Source organism: Echinops telfairi, unplaced genomic scaffold (genome assembly GCF_000313985.2).
Source record: "Echinops telfairi isolate 266 unplaced genomic scaffold, ASM31398v2 ScPeMD7_6;HRSCAF=24_0, whole genome shotgun sequence".
NCBI classification, from domain to species: Eukaryota; Metazoa; Chordata; class Mammalia; order Afrosoricida; family Tenrecidae; genus Echinops; species Echinops telfairi.
In genome coordinates this window covers 11,694,481-11,712,616 of record NW_022103902.1, presented here as the reverse complement: position 1 = coordinate 11,712,616, position 18,136 = coordinate 11,694,481, and the positions used below count along the sequence as shown (strand labels likewise).

The following is an 18,136-nucleotide window of genomic DNA, read 5'->3' as shown; positions in this document are numbered from 1 at the left end:
ACAATGAATAAGGAAGACAGGGAAAAAATTGATGCATTACAATTATGGTGTGGGTGAAATGTGTGGGATACACCATACACTGCCGGAGGAATGACCAAATCTGTCTTGGAAGAAACAGAGCCAGATGGCTCTTGGAAGCAAGCATGGCAAGGATTAGGTTCATTTACAGGTTATCAAGAGGGATCAGCCCCAGAGTAGAGCCTAATACTTAGTAAACTGGAGGGTCAGTGAAAACGAGGAAGACCCTCTTATCAAGATGGACTGACACAGTGACTGTAACCACAGGCTCAAAAGGACAGGGAAGGACCTGGCAGGGTTTCCTTCTGGTGGACATAGGATTGCTGAGTTGGAACCAACTCAATGGCACCAATTAGCACCAAACACCAATGTACTATTTCATGTCTAAAGACTAGCTAACATCTTGAAATTCGTCATAAAGGATTTTGTATTTCATATTAAATGTACTCATGAACACATACCTGATGCAGAAGTTCTTTCTGAGGCATAGGGGGGGATCTTTCTTCATACACAGGAGGTGGCTTATGTGTGGGTGGAAGGTCAATCCTGCATTAGAAAGGTTAAAAATTGTGATTGCCACATTTATCAAAGTAGGGGGTAGGGAGAAATTAAAATTCTCCTATTGTTTCCTCTACTAGTATTTATGTTAACCTACATGCTTAATTTGTCTTTTATATTTCATCATTCATAGATTTTAAAAAGAGTAAACTGTTAGGTTCTAATGTTTATTAGAAATTGAAAATTTTAAATACTTGTGACTTTAAAAGAAATGACCTGTATTAAAACATACAGAGAATGAAAGCTACAGAGGGTGAAGTAATTTCAATTTCTCTAGAATCTCTTCCATTTACATATAATGAACATAAAACAATATTTCAAATACCAAAATATAAATGATTGAACAAATGTATTGGTGTACAAGTCAATGAAGCTCTGAAAGTTATGGAAAAACATTTAATAATTTGGAAACTAGAGAAGTTAATTACATGTTGGCTACTTTTGGAATATTTAAAAAATTCCAAGTTCATGAGTTTTGCATAGGACTAATGCTTTAAGAGTCCTTTTATTTAGTTATTTCCTTAATAAAAATCACAGCAAATTTACAGCTCCAAGGTACATAGGTCATTGAGGCTCATGGAAGTGAATTCCCCAGTTCAGGGGCACAGCACTAACTGGATCATGACAAAGCTGAGACTAACACTTAGAAGACCAGTGTTATAACTGTGCCAGACTAAAGGTAGAAACATATGGAGCATTTGTGAAAATAGAAGTCATTCTCTCCTGTGCCCTAACATAAAAGCTTTAATAAAATGCACATCAAATAAAACCCATTTGTCTAAAACCTCTGAGTTCATAAAAATGCATTATCTTATTCTATCTCTCTCACAACCATATGTGGTAAGAACAGTAATAGTCACATTTCACAGATGAAATGACAAAGCTCTTAATGGATTTAAGTGACTAGCAAAACACATCTTCTAAATGTACAGTGAGCCAATGCCTGATTTATAATTCTATGTCTATTTGGTCAAAAAACATGGTTTCCTCTTATAAAAACAAAGATGCAAATTTTACAATTCACCAAAATCACATCTTTTTGATCTTCAAGGAATAAGCTTTAAAACTCGATGCTTTTAATAACTTTTGACAGTTAAAATTTCTCATTATCTCTTTACAGATACAAATGGAAAAAGCAACAGAACATCTAAGATATTTTTGTATACTTCTTTCAGTGATTCGTGAGAGGCCTGAATTCCTATTTTGAAGAGAACAACATGTCATCACGGTTCCATTTGAAGATACCTAATCTGCGGCAGGTGAAAAGGTGTCCAATTTATTTGTCTCTAGCAACCCCGATAAGTTTTTCCTAGGATGTCTTTGGCATTGTTCTTATGAAACCATGACCATCTGACATTATCTCTGCTTCTCTTCCTCAGGCGGTTTTTCATGAGTAAATGCAAAGGCAGACATAAAGACTGAAACACAGTGACTAGACCGAGAGGTACCCAGGCCAGAAAACAGTTACCTACACTTTGTCAAGGTAAGACGGTCTCTTTTTTCGAGGAGTCAGCAGCACAGTCACAAAGAGAGCAATGATGGAAAGGGCAAGGACCGCTCCAATGACAGCTCCAGCTACAGCTATGGAAGAGGACTGCTTAAATGGGACATCTGCAAAGTAACAAAAACGAGGCTTTTCAAACAATTTAAAAGGATCCTCAAATCTGCGTGCCTCTAACTTCTAAACAACAGGGTCAATTTGAAGAGGAATATCCAATGGCCAGCTTAGAAGACCCCAAATTAGCTTCTTTCGTTTTAGTGGATTATGCTAACACGCCTTTCTTCAATGCAGGAGGTTACCTAAACACCCAAATCTGCTCTTTAAGCTTGCTTCTTCAAACTATGAAAAGAGTTTTCCCAACCAGGGAGCAATGAGTTAATCTAGCTCTACAGGCAAAGAATGCTTAGAGGAAAAATGCCAATGGATGAAAAACAATAAAACATTTACTTCTTTTAGCCTACTAAAATATTTTTAAAAACCAAAATTAAAAAAAATTCCTAGAGCGTTTGTAAAACACCAAAGTCTCCCCGACACCCTAGTATAAAAGCACTAATGAAATGTTACTAATGCACATATAAAAACACCTATAAGAGCATTAATGAAATAAGGGCCCAACAAAAAAGTCAATCATCAAAACATGGTACTGAACATGGTAGAAATTTTAAAAGTCTCAAGACAATTATTTACTTTTATTACAAATTATGACTACACATTACAAGTACAGGTACTGCATGCAGGCAGTAGTCCCTGACTTACGAAGGGATTCCATTCCTACAACTCTACCATTAAGTCATTTCTGATGTAAGTAAAATTCTTAAAATTTTTCATCAGTTAAATTTTCATTATTATTGCCTATTGTCTTTAAAATCTTATCTTTTAGTCTTTGGGGCTAGCATGAGAATGATGCCACCACCGAATTGCATGCAGCAACACTGTGCACGGTACCTACTGATAGGAAGTACAAAAAAATGAAGCAAAGGCAGTAAGTGTGATTTCTATCAACAAATCAATCATATACTTAAAACAAGTATTTTGGGATGTAATACATTTAATTCTTATGAGCTATTCTGATGTTGATGATTTTAACGACAGTAAATCCACTGTGACGTATTTTTGTGTTTCATATTTTTTTTATTTTATCTTTCTAACCCCAGTGGTTCTCAACTTTCTTAATGCTGCGACCCTTTAATACAGTTCCTTATGCTGTGGTGACTCCCCAACCATAAAATTTTCATTGCTATTTCATAACTGTAATTTTTCTACTGTTATGAATCAGTTAACCCTTGTGAAAGGGTTGTTTGACACCCAAAGGGGTCACAACCCACAGGTTGAAAACCACTGTAACCAATAAGAGATATAGTGATAATGTTTTATAGACAGAGACACTGAAGTTTGAAAGTTAAGTAACCTGCTGAAGATTATCCAATTCAATGAGTAGTAGTAGTATCATATTGTGTAGGTAAAAACACACAACTAGTTTCAGATAGCACAACTCTCCACCATTACATCCTATGGACAAAAGCCATTATTTCCAACAACCTAAAGTAGATGTCCCTGTTTTGTCTCCTGGTGCTCTGTTGGGTGAGTGACCAACTTCATACCACAAGGGTGGCAGTGCAAACCTACCAGCTCCTCTGTGGGAGAATGAGGAGGCAGTTGCTCCCAAAATGGTTTACAGCCTTGGGAACCCTATATAAGTTGAGTTGAGTTGAATGATGTGCTTGATTTCGGTATATGGTAATGATGAGCTTCTGGGTTCTGGGTTTTCACTTAAACTAATGTATTCACTAAGAACCAACAAATTCACTGCTATCCAATCAAGTTGACTCACAGCAACCCTGTAAAGCAGAGCTGGGAGTTCCAAATATTTAATGTGAGTAGAAAGTCTGACCATTCTATCTCAGAACAGTTAGTTGGAAGGTTCAAACTGCTGGCCTTACAATTAGCAGCCCAACCATGTAACCCACTATGCAACAGTTCACTTATCACTCAAACGGAAAACAAACTCAGTCATTGAGTCAATTTCGATTCACTGAGACTATAAACGGGTGGAACTGTCCCTGGGGAGTTCCAAGACTGTAGCTCTTTAGAGGAGTAGAAAGCCCTGTCTTTCTCCAAAGAGCGGCTGATGGTTTCAATATGCTGACCTTGCAGTTAGCAGTCCAATGAATCCCCAGGTTCCTCGGTTCACATGTATTCCAAAAGAAACCCAATTACTGTTGGGCATCAGACATGGAACATTTAAACCATACTACAGCACTATTTGAAATGGTTCACCTACTTAGCATCTTGCAATTTCCATGTAAATATATACTTACACAGATTTCCCAGTTACTGAGACATGTATTGTTTTAAATAGCTAGAGAAAAATTTGTAACAGGAAGGAAAAAATATTATACCACTGACCTAATTTAATCCACATAGAACACAAAGTTCATTAAGTAATGTGAATTTTTCTGTTAGGTTCACTGTAGATTACAAATCTTATACCAGTGAGTGCAAATCACTCACTTCAGCAACTTCCAATAGACTAGACTATAGAAATAGTTGATATAAAATTATTTTTGAAACAGTTCTGTCAATCAAGGTATTACTCCTGTTAGTTGATGCATACCTGGCATAGCTTGTTATTGTTGTTACCTCTATACACTTCAGGATCTCCATTTGAATTACCCCCCCCCCCCCACCTACTTACTACCGGATTCCATTCTGCAGATTCCTTCAGTATGTGGATTCTGACTTAAATGGAATACTATTTTTATTCATGTTTAGCAGCAGATTTGAACAGTAAATCATAATTATTAAACACCTGTGTCTGAACAAGAGCTTATCAGCAGCAAATAACAAGCTGCAACATCGAGTCCTACCCCTTATTAACAATATGCAAAAACCCCTCAAACCCACTGCCATGGAGTCAATCCTGATTCACAGTGACACTAAAGGGCAGAGAACTGCCTCCTGGAGCTCCCCAGCAGGGGCTCTTTACAGAAGCAGGCTGCCACACCTCTTTACCACGGAGCATCTAGTAGGTTTGAACAGCTAGCCTTTAATCAGCAGCCAAATGCTTTAACCACAGTGTGACATGTATCACTACACAGAGCTACAGATGAGTTTCATCACAGCTTGGAATAAGTCGTCAGCTGAGGACTAGACCACCTGTATACCCTTGATTGAGAAGTGAATCCCTGTGCAATTATTACTCTGCTCGTGGAAATGTGAAAAATACACCGGAGTGACTTTTGGGTGACATTTTGTCCTGTGTATTTTTCTTACTATATACATTTTAGCTTCGACCACTGGTTATCACTATTCAGAATATGACTGTCTTCAGTCTGCAACAACGGCTGGTGGCACAGTGGTGATCATTGGGCTGCAAGCACAAAGCGAGCAGTTGGAAAGCACCAGCCACTCTGGGAGAAAGATGAGTTTGGTTTGGGAAAGTCCATGATTTGACCCAAAATCACACAACTCATCAGAGGCAAAAACAACAATAAACTGCCAGGCACTTATCACCTGCTTGTTCCACACAAATGTTTCTAAGGATTTCCCCTTAATTCAAAATTTTCTTTTGTTAAATAAAGCAGCTCTAACATTTTTACCCAAGGGTGCATAATTTAAATGTGCGGGGCTTAGTCTAACAATACTTCCAAAACTTACTTTTAAAAGCTCAGAGCACTCTTTACAAGGTTCATAGATGAAATTAAGATCTTCCATGTACAGACTATTTATTGTCTTTCATCAAACCTTACATTGCCTTCAACAAAGCCTTTCACCCTGGTAATAATCAAAAAAATTTAAGTGCTTTCTTAGTTTTTTTAAAAAATAGAGCTACATTGACTTTAAACATCTTAAAGTCACTTCCAATTTTACAAAGGTATTTTAATACCTTAAACTAATTCCTAAGTATAAATATAATTTTTAAGCATTTAAATTATAATCTACTTATCCAATTCTGCCTCCTGAGCCTTATCAAAAACAGTTCTAGGATTCTGTAAGTGGGTGTTGATTATCCATATCCCACATTTCATGCTATCTTAATTTAAGCATCTTTATCTCACCTGGTTCTAGCCATTCTTTATCATATCCCCCTTTACTTTGCACACATTTGCTTAGTACCAGGATATGCTTCTAAGGATTGCAATAAGCAATTGGGAGTGCAGTATGTATGCATGTGTGTGTGTGTGTGTGTGAGAGAGAGATATATACACACACAAAAACAAACAAAAACCCAGTCTGAATCGATTTACTAACTGGATAGTCTATATAGGTAAATTGATTGTTAAATATGTTGCGATTTGCCTGTTCATTTACATATCAGCTACAGTAATCCACGTTGATTGGCAGCCGACCGCCCAAACAAGAAAACATTCCCTAAATACAACAAAAGTATATAACAGATATTAGGCATACATCTTATGGGGGAAACAATGCCAAAGAAGCAGGGAAAAACCATTCTTGAAAAAATATGAATCCACATAAGGAGAAATATTCAGGCATTATGAAGTGAATACATATATGTATACATGTTAAGTCAAAGTTGTGTCCTTTTATAACCACTGTGACACAAAGGCATTATTAGAAATGCACATACCTACCCCACACCTGAAACTTACGGCATTAAAAATTAAACACACATTGCTTCTCAGTCTTTCAGCTTAGATCAAGTAAAAAATTAAAAACTATTTTATATACAAAAATATTTCTAATTACAGTAGTATTCTAAAAAATTATTCAAAGGAGAATAAAAATCTAGTTCCTTTTCAAAATTACCTTCAAACACAAAGTTCTATCACTTTCCTGGACTTGCCCTCCATGCTTGTGTCCTATCACAGGATAAAATGGTTATTGTGATGGTCTATAAATTTATCTTTCAACTTCACAATGAAAAACTTCAGTACTACAGCCTATAATCCAGGATCAAGTACAAGTATCTCCTTCTGCAGCTCCCTATCATTCCAGCAGCCCCCGCCCTCCCCATCCCCCCAAGGAAATATTGCCCACTTTGAGAAACACAGCTTTACATCATGGTATTACCATTTATTCTCCTTCAATTAGCACCGCCTTTTCTCAATAAGGCCTTAAAAAAAACCTTATCTTCTGAATAGAATATGAAGTTGTTATGTCCATCCCAACATTTGTCTCACCATGTTATAGTAAAAATGCTGTTATACTACATATAATACAACGATTGGCACTGCTAGCCCTACATCAGGCACTCACAGGATCCCATGAAGGATACAGTGGGGCAATTCAGTATAGAACCAAGAAATACACTCACTGGGTCATATCCTTTAGGGATATTCAGCATCTCAGATACATTATGATTTATGCATGTTCATTTAAATAATAAATCCCGAATCTAACTTTAAAGGTGTCATCATTGCCCAAGTTTCCTGTGCAGCAGGTGGACCAAGTGTTATATTAGTAAGCATTTGTTTCTAGTAAGTATCACATCTACAAAGCATTGGTAGAATGAAAATAATAATTCAGGAACAAATTAGAACCCAAACCCAAATGTTGGCAAGCAAACAGTTTAAAAGAATTTTACTAGTCATGACATTAAGTCAGGGTGGCAAGTCTAAGCAAATCAGACAAAGCCTATTATTTCACCCCTATTAACAAGGAATCTCACATTGCATCCATGGTGTACCATAGATTTAAGTGTCAATATGAGAGTAAGGCTACTGTGATTTTTAATTGACTTCAAGTCCCTCTAAGCTCACGAAGACCAAGGCTGTGACCTCTGAGAAGCAGACCACCAGGCCTTCCTTTCTGGGCACCTCTGGGCCAGTATGGACTGGCATCCTTTCAGCTAGTAGTCAAGTTCTCAACTCACTGTGCCACCCAACACGACAACCGAACATCACAAACATGCAGATGTCTAGAAACAGTGCCTAGAATGAAGCGCGTAAGGTCTCCAAAGATGTATCTCCATTTGAATCTACTTGTTTTTGAGTGAACACATTTCAGACAGAAGCCCTCATAAACAAGTACCAAAAAGTACTAAACATGGACCAGAACTTCAAATCATAAAGTATCTAACAAGGGCTGTAAAACAAAGGAAGCACAAACACATTCTTTTTGATAAAAAAATGTGGTTTCAATGATAAAGACTTTAATCTATAGGCTCTCAAAGTTATCTACTATTTTCTTTTCAGAAAAAAAGTACTCAGTACCTCCCTGGAAATGTAAGATTTTTGTACTATATCCCATAATCCAGGATAAAATGTAGGTATCCCCTTTTGCAGCTCTGATGGATCAGTCCAGCACCTCCACTCCAGGGAACAGTCTCACTCACTTTGGGAAACACTGGTTTGATATTTTAAATTTTTTATCAGTTTTCTATTTCTGAATGATTCATAATATAGATAGCAGATGGCTTTAGTAATATATATGTCTCAAATGTATTCATATGAGAAGGGAATACTTTCAACTGTCATACACAGTCAAAAGAATTAAGATCACTAATCTAAAGTAAATAGGTAAAAAGTAGAATAAAATGTGAAGTTACAGTACATATTAAGTGGGGGGAAAAGAAAAAAGGATATGGGCAGCGATCATTAGTTCTAATAGGGGCAGTCATAAAGCGATAGTTTGAGGCAGACCTTAACTATGGACTGGAACCTAGTAGAGAAGAGATGAAAGAGAATTTTAGGTGAGGAACAACATAATTACTTAACAAAGCACGTAGTATGTTAAAAGAGCGGGTGTTTTGAGAATGATGAGGATAACGAAAGTACAAATGTGCTTTATACAACTGATGTATGTATGATTGTGATAAGAGTTGTATGAGCCCCCAATAAAATGATTTAAAAAAAAAAAGAAAAGTTAATAATATGGGAATTAAGTATGTATTCCTGTTAACAAATTTAGGCATTGAGCATCAAATGGCTGCTAATAACAAAAACACAAAACAAACATTACATATCTTCTAACTAGAAAACAGACCAGGATTAACAAAGTAATTTTCCTAAAGTTTAATCCTGAATCTAGTCAAGGCTCTAGAGATAACTACCAATTTTGGGAAAATACGTTTGGTAATATAATTGGCAAAACTCAAACTGGGAAGGAAACTTTGGGGGATAAATGAAGCAATTTCTACAAAATAATAAATTGCAATGAAGTAACAGGGAATTCAAAGATGTAAAGATATTTTAACTAATCACAGTATGTCATATTTGCATCCTGATTCTAAAAAGCTACACAAAAAGTTATAAATTTGTACACTGAGTATTTAATAACTATTGTTAACTTTTACGGAAATAATGTTAATTACTTTTTTAAAAAGTTCTAATGACTTTTAGAACCTTTTATTGATATTTAGGTGAATGGCAGGAATGCTAAAGTTTAGGTTAAAAGAAACAAGAATAACCATGAAAGGGAATTAATAATAACTGAAGCTGGTGATAAATACAGAGTGAACTTTATTATTCAATTCTTTTTTAATGTTAACAACTTTCCACAGAAAAAAGAGAGTTGTGTTTTATTTCAAAAGGTCAATAAATCTCGATTTGGATCAAATCTTCCCTTCAAGACAAGTTTTTCCCAAAATAGTTCCTGTGAGACTGTGTATAAAAGTATCCTGTCTATATAGAATACGTACTGTCTCTAAGTAATTTAGGTCTTGAATTATCCTCAAGTTTTAGGAATTAATTATATTTTAAAAGTATTTGTATTAAACTTCATTTTCCTTTTGCTTCATCTATAGCATTCAGCCAGGTAAAATAACAATTAATATATTTTTTAATAAGAGAATATTTATCCCACTTAAGTATCTTATTCTTCTTTTAAAATGAAATGGAAATGATTAACTATCACTATGATTCAAGAAATGATCTCTAAGTAGAAATGTATACCACATATACGTATTTTGCGTAAGCAAGGTTAGGTTTCTATTAAGATCAAGAAAATCATCACAACCCAACTCACACTAGACACGTGTTCTTAAAAAATGCAATGATCTGGAACAGAAAGCATAACCAAGAAAACATTTTAAAACAACGAAGTCAGTGTTTGTGTACGTCATTCCAATGACTCTTTCGTGCATGAATTTTCATGAAAAATCCATCTTTATTATCACAAACTTGGTATACAAAGAGGAGACCAAATTTAATTCAGCTTTAAAAAAAAATCTGTTGCTTGCGCTAAATAATTTAGGTTTTGAAAACACACTGTAATTTAAAATGTCAGATATAGAAATACAGGAGTAATTTACAAATGACTAAAAACAATGACATTTCTCATCCAAGTAGCTCATAAGTGAAGAACACTAGATGTCAACTCAGGAGATCTATGAAATGTGCTAATTCAAGGATGATGACCAAGACATTAAATTTCACTTAAGCCGAAATGTTATAAAATACTTGTTTTTAGCGGCTATGACTAACGGGAAAATAATTCATAGCTCTCAGGAATGGTTTTCATGATGTGTGCATGAAATAGGGAATAAATATTAACATGAAATTTTATAATGCTAACTTACATGCCCCCTCAAGGTTTCTGTTACTGTATCCATATGATGATCTTGCTAGGGAATATAAATAAACAATTTCTAATTTCCAGAAAACATCGGTAATTAAGAACTAAAGAAAACTCATTTACTTACAGGCACACAACTCCAGCAATATCACACAGAAGACAATGATGGCAATACAGATCCACGGGATCATTACAGACACCTGTCTCTAGAGAATCTTTTAAAGACTAAAGATTTGTCACATAGGTACTAGGGCTCCCACCTACTATATAACTTGGCTGATTATAACTAGCACAAACTAAAATGAAACCCAACATACTAGAAAATGTGAGGATGCTAAGTTCTATTAAGTAGATAAGGAGCAGCAATTCAATCTATATTCTACCAATAGAATGACAAACTTCAATATGAATAGCACTTCTTTCCTTATAGTTCACATTAATGCCACACATTAATAACCTCTTGTTTGCTCATATACTTGTTTTAGCAGTATATACCAAAAGAATATTAGGCTCCAATTGCATATAAAATGGAGTTTTCTCACATTATCCTCTCATATGATATACTTCCTGCAGTCTCTTATGCAAAACATTTAACTATGAGCACTTTTATAAAACTTCCCTGAACGTGGCTATCAGAATCAATACTTCCTGCTGATAAACTTCAGTGGTATAGTAATATGTGTAAAATAGAAACCTATTAGGCACATAGTAAAATTTATCTTTCAACTATAAAGTACGTGTCCTTCTTAAACATCACCTTTTAAAGTTAACCTTTACCCAATAAAAACTTTCAATATATTTTAATAAAAATGGCAGGGGGAAAAAGTTGCATAGATATCATTACATTATTGGCATATTTTAAAATACATCAGTATAAATGCAACAGTGTAAAAATATCTTTAAAAATAAACAAACAAAAATGGTTCAAAACACATTGGGGGAAAAACATGCACCTGGCCAAAAATACTCGTTCGTATTTTCCAAGAAGATAGTAAGACTCATATATACCCATAAAGTTAGCTTTGTTCATGAAGGGTGCTAAAAAACTAACTTTTGACAAAAAGCCTATCACATAGCTATTCATGACTTAATACGGGTCTCTATGCACAGTAAGCACAGTTCTAAGAAAAAGTTCTAAGTACAGTAAGCACAAAGACTTCAGCAATAGTTCCAGATTCTCAAACTTTTTGAAACATTTTGGTTTACCAAATAATTTAAATTGATTAAGGATATAGAATTTAACAAATTCTTGTAGTTTTCCAAGTCACTCTCTCTTGGGGGGAATGGCAAGGTCAGCTAATCTCACAAGGCTCATTCTGTAATTAGGTATTTCTATTTATGAGATAAAGTTAGAATACGTTGTGAACTTATTTCAAACTAATCCAAGTTGAGAGTTATTATGGCATCCTAGGTTATTCTGCTTAGATTCGTAAAGCCATTCCAACCACTGATCTGCAATGAAACTTTGGTATAAATATTACACTTTGCATGGAATGGAATTTTAGAACCATCTTTCTTTCAGCCACATCACCACTAATACTAAAAAAAAAAAAAAACACCTCAAAGTTGCTTCATAGTGTATTATGTAGTTTGCTTCCAATGATTACAAATTAAGTATTTTTAAATCAATGGTTTAAGTGCATTAAAAAACAGACATTTTTAACAATACTTAATTATATATTTAACCTGCTTCCATAGTCTTGTATTAGGAAAACTAAATTTCTAATTCCAAAATAATGTTGCTAATTAAAATGATGGGAATTAGTTTATACTCATTTAAAATCAAGTTGTTACTACTTGAAAAATTCTAAGAAACAATCAGAATTGTCTTCTAAGACACTTTTGTTTTTTGATTTGATGGGGTATGTGTGAATGGAATAAGGGGGTTGAGAGAGTAACAAAAAAGTATCTACTTGGTTTTTAATTAACAAAATAATTTATTTATGATTCTTCTACTAATTTCCACTTCATTTCCCTACAAAACGCCTAAAGCAATTCTAACAATCCTTTTTTCAAATAAATCATAAATAGAAAAACAGTTTTTAGAATTTAAAACAATTGTTGTTATTATAATTTTACAGGAATTCCACTGCAGAAGCAATTGCCTCACAGAGATCCAAACTTGAAGATTTAAGTAACATTTCTTTCTCAACAGATAAAGTTTCTAAAGAATATACTCAATGAGTTTATGTAAACCCCCCCAAAAAAACAAATAACCTCATGATATGTTTCCAGTTTTAATTGGAAAAGCAAAAATCTTGAAATGCATACATACATTTAAGAGCCAAAAAGGATGATTTGCCAATATCCATTAGGAAGTATTATTAATTGGTTCTATAATTCAGATTCATCTATTTAAATCCAAAATTTCCAAGTTTATTTAAATTTTTCTCCTGTATGCCTTTGAAAATCAGCATTAAAAATTACTCAAAACAAGATGGTCTAGAAAATTCTTTGCAAATATTTTTGGCTGAAATTTCTCATTTATAAAATTTTACCCTCGTATTTTCATGTTCTGAACTGCTCTCTCTTTGTAGTGAATTTAACTGTGTATTATCTTTTCATTATTATTATTATATATAGGACATAAAGCATTAAAACAAAAGACAAGTATCACTTAATGTACCAAAATGCATGTTCACATGACAATACAAGAATTCTCTTCCAGAGATTAAAATAATTGTAATAATTATCATGTTAAACACATGTATTTTATTACTCTTGTATGTATGTTGGACAAAAATATTTATCAGTTAATTATGCTCTTCCACACATCATGTTCACTGTTTACTACCACAGTTTTAGTGCAACAAAAATATCTTTGAAAAAGCCACTCTACAGTCATTATGGCAAGGCTCATTAAAATGCAGAGGTAAGGAGATTTCATTTGTTTAGAAACTTAGAAAATAATGTTTGAAAAGGAAAGATGTTCCATCAGGCTGAATATTTTATACTAAAATATATATATATAAACATTTCTTGAATTCACTTTATAGTCGATTTTGATGCAGTATTATTTAGTGGTGATACATTTTGAGAGGTATATGTAAAACAAACATTATACTTGAGATTATAGTCTTAGGTAAACATGTAATACACAATGCCAAGGTAGTTTCCTCTTTTTGCTAATTAAAAAAAAATTTAGTACCCAAAGTCATACATTTAATGTTGACATTTCCTTCTTACCTGTGTGCCACAGACCAATAAAGTACTCTGCATTAAAATTTAAATCTTGAAACAGTAGTACAGCATTGAAAAAAATGGTAAAGCAGCTCAGATACACTTAACCCAGATTTTACATTTTCATTTGTCAGATTAAAATATAAAAAGCTTGAAAATAAACTTGAAAAAGCTTATTCTTCCTCAAGAAAAAGTATGAACAATCTGAAAATGATCAACTAATATGAATGAAACATTGTACAGTTAGTCATTATTTAGTGGCTGCTAAACATACCACTCCCTCCGCGAAATTACTGAACCATCTACATGTGAAACTAAGTCATCTTCATTTTCATCGTAATGTTCATCACTGACGAACTTCATTCCCAGTTTTAGATCTTCATAATAATCCATTGGTCTTTCAAACCTACTGAGATTTTCTACATTGTTCCACTGAGTCTTTTCAGGCTCTTCTAAATAGTCTTTACGTATTAGATTGTTCACTGGATTTTTATTTTCTTTTTTTACACTGTCTGGATAAGAATCAAGCTCATCTTGTTGAAGAACATCAATCTGTGATTCTTTCTGCATATCTGATGGTGGAATGTAGTTCTTGGCAAAGTAGTCTCCGCGAAACGTCCGTCTTCTCCTATAGCAGAACACGCCAGCCAAGACACTTACAAGTACTATGAAGAGAGCCCCACCCACTACACTAGCAATGATTGTGCCAATTGTGTCATCCTTAATGGTTGCCAAAGTTGATAATGGGAATGGCAATTTTTTAGGTTCTGTTGCTAGATCCTCGATGTCAGCAGTTGAGGGATGCCACTGAATTGTAGGCTGAAGGGTGGTAGTAGTAGGAGGATCTAATGGAAACAGTAAAGATAGACAAGACACAGAAAGGCAGAGAATGTCAATGCAGGCTGATTCAGCAGCAAGTTGAAAAGACAGCACAGTTAACGAATATATATACACAGTAACAATAGTTTTTCATTCTTAATTTGATTTAGGTTAGGCTCTAATATTCCAATGAGGTTAAAGGAATGAAAAATTACTTAGGGTGTAAATCTTAAAATAACCTTCTCCAAGTTTAAGAAAAAAAGATAATCCTTTTTTTGTTTTTTTAATGAAAAGTATTACTTAAGTGTCTTACACAGAGCTGGCTTAAGAATCATCATACCAAAAAAACCAAATTAAGTCTAGTAATTAAAATGTACATTTTCTAGCCAAGAAATAAAAGAATTAAAAATAAAGTACATTTTCTTAATATCCAATGTTACCTAATATGATTTATTTTTTAAGATTTGAATTTATCTTTAAAAGAATGAAAAACTATAGATTCTTGTTAAGTGGGCATAGTATAAGCTGTTGGTTTAATAATTCTCTCAAAAATATTTTCCTTAAATAAAGAGAACTCTTCCATTTTTTGATAAGGGATGTAGTATATGTAATTATTTATCAATATTTAAATTAAGAGCATATTTAAACTGTGTTAGCCAAATGGGCTATTATCAAATGACGCTAATACAAGGGGGGAAAAACATTATAAAAATGTAATCATCATATCTATTACCCCACAGGTAAGATAGTGGAACAATTATGAAATTAAGGAAATTCAACCATACTTTACAAAATATAACGCAATTAACTTTGTTAGAGTCTCAAAAAGAATAACTAATATTTTAGAGAGAACATTCTAATAATACTTAAATATTAGATGCAAATGATCTTGTGGATTGTCAATAGATTTAAGAGTAAATAGCTATTAATATTAAAAAGCAACTAAACATAAATAGTAAAAATTAAAGATTGGTTAATTATCAATTAAGTGATATTTTAGGTCATGTAACACAAAATTGAACAGTTTGAAGAAAGGATGAGTTTTAAAACTGTGAATTTCTTCATAGGTAAAAATAAATGACCTAAATGGTATTCTCCTACAATTACAATTTAAGTGAGTGGTACTGGTAGAGCGTTTTTTAAAAATGATTGTTAGAAAAATACTAAATCTACATGGGGTAAGTTATTCTAATATTACAAGCTAAAGAAAATACTTACTTAAACAGGTTTCATCATGGAATGCCATATGTATAGAATGTGGTAAAAATTTAGCAAGTATACTTTAAAATTTACACATATAGCATAACTAATTTCCTATTAAGTCTAAACTGATATAACAGATAATCTGTCAAGCATCTTGAAGTGAATATTAATTATCAGAGTATAAGAAAGTAAATTAAGGAAGTGAGCTTGCATCTGCTGTAACACATTCACTAGTGGAATCAATTCTATCTGAAGAAAGCAATGGAGTTGTAGGATCACTTTTAGTAGCAAAACTAACCTCACAGAATTAGAGGGTTAAGAAACAGGCTGAAGATTAAGTCACTGCAAGACAATTCATTTACTTTGAGGAGTTGTTGGAGAAAAAGTTCATTTTTAAAGTATTAACTGTCATCTTTGCAACAATATGCAAAGAAAAAATATAACAAAAAGCTAGCATCAGCATGAACTGGCCAAATAAAAATGTATTTCACCTCCATTATTATGATTCATACATTTTGTGCTTTTAAGATTTTTAGTTGTTGGTAGATCTATTGAAATGCTAATTGTTTAGATCACTGCACACACCTCAGTTCTCAATGAGTATAAGATACAACTAAACAGTTTACCAAGTAAGCTTCTAGGGGAATAAAAAATTGAAAAATATTAATGCCAAGTCATATATCTAGCTGCAGTCCTTTAAGTTAACACCAATGTCCATTTAAGCCAGATTTAACAAAAATAGTTTTCAGGAAATCTAATTTTTAAAAAGCAATCCCTTGCTCACAAAAAATATTTTAAAACTCTTATTTCATTTCCTGATTGCAATTTTTTAACCAACCAATAATCCCTCTCCTCAACCAGTGGTAAAAATAGCAAGCTCTCACATGATCAGTATCATCTCATGAAAGAGGGAATATTACTATTACAGTAATTAATTAATACTAATTTAGTGAATTCTGCCAAACAGACAAGTAACCCAGGCAGACCCATGAGAGGCAAAATGTGACTGCAGTCTCACCACTCTTTGATTGATCTCTACTAGTGGGAAATCTTTGAGTTTTCCTTCTCTAAAAGGTGCATGTCACAAGGGTTCTGGTCCTCACAGGTTTCAATTTTGAGGCACTGACATATGACAAGGTCTGTAACTAACAAATAAGCCCCCTGCTGTTAAGTCAATTCCAAAGGACAGTGACCCTACAGGATAGAGAAGAATTACCCTGTGGGTTTCCAAGAAGACAACTGTTTATGTGAGTAGAAAGCCTAAACTTTCTCCAGAGTAGTGGCTGGTGGTTAGCAGCTGAATGAGTAACCACTGTGCCACCAGGGCTGCAACGCATGATAACATACATATGCTATTTTTTCTCATTCTTCTGCTCCAAGGTAATTACAATGAGAGCCACAGTTATCATAAGGAATAAGCGACCTAAGTTATAATCACTAGTTGTTACTTATTTAGGTAATCATTGTGATTTAAAATCTCTCCCAACAGCATTCATACTTTATTCATTTTTTAATATGCTTGGTTGAATGTGTGATAAAAGTGTATAATGGAATAACGAACTAGTAAAGTGTGAATTCTCTTCATCTAAATGAGGAACTACTTAAATTTTGTCTTTTTCTAAATTAAAGAGTTCTGCCAAACAGGAAGACAAATAATCCGGTAAGACCTCTGTACCTTTAAGGCATATCTATACACGCATTCATACATACATACATGGAACCGGGTTTAAAAATTAATATGAATTAGTGAGCTTTTTCTTTTGGAAATTACATGGCATTTAAGAATACATAAAGCCTATGCACTTAGAAAAAGACTGGTAAGTGAAAACTCCTAAGTTCAATATTATGTCTAGATCCTAAATTCTAAATTATCTGAAATTTACATTTCCTATAGGAAAAAAATTCAATTTTGTATTCTAAGCATAGAGGAACTTATTTGATATATAAAAGTATGTTTTTCTATTTCCCGAAATAGACAGATAACAGTTATAGAAAAGACATACCAAACTGCAAAACAAAAACCACAATTTCCAGCAGTTAATATTGGGACAGAGCTGCAATTCTATCTATATTAGAGTACAATTTAATAACTGATGTTGAATATTATAATCTTCAATCATTGATACACTGTTAAAAGCCTTATGTTTACCAATGTGGGAAAATATTTAATAAAAATAAAAGTAATGTATCAAACAAAGTTGCCAATTCTCCTCCATTCTGAGAACTTTTAGTCTCTGGTCATAACAAACATCTTTTATAAACTTAAAAAAAACAACTTTCTTGAAAATTTTAAATTATCAAGGTAAAACATTTTATATGCTCCGTTTCCTCCAGCAAAAAGGGTAAATATATAACAATAAAAAGACTACTTTGGGGGGG

General features: G+C 33.6%; 1 protein-coding gene across 1 annotated transcript in view; it reads right to left on the bottom strand.

Annotated features, from left to right (window-relative positions):
* NECTIN3 (nectin cell adhesion molecule 3) overlaps positions 1 to 18,136 on the bottom strand; it is a 126,301-nt gene that overhangs the window by 63,464 nt on the left and 44,701 nt on the right. The window contains exons 6-7 of the mRNA XM_030884432.2: positions 2,049 to 2,187; positions 480 to 564 (exon numbers count right to left, since the gene is read on the bottom strand). Coding sequence (XP_030740292.2) covers positions 480 to 564; positions 2,049 to 2,187 — 224 coding nt within the window. The remainder of the gene's footprint in view (positions 1 to 479; positions 565 to 2,048; positions 2,188 to 18,136) is intronic.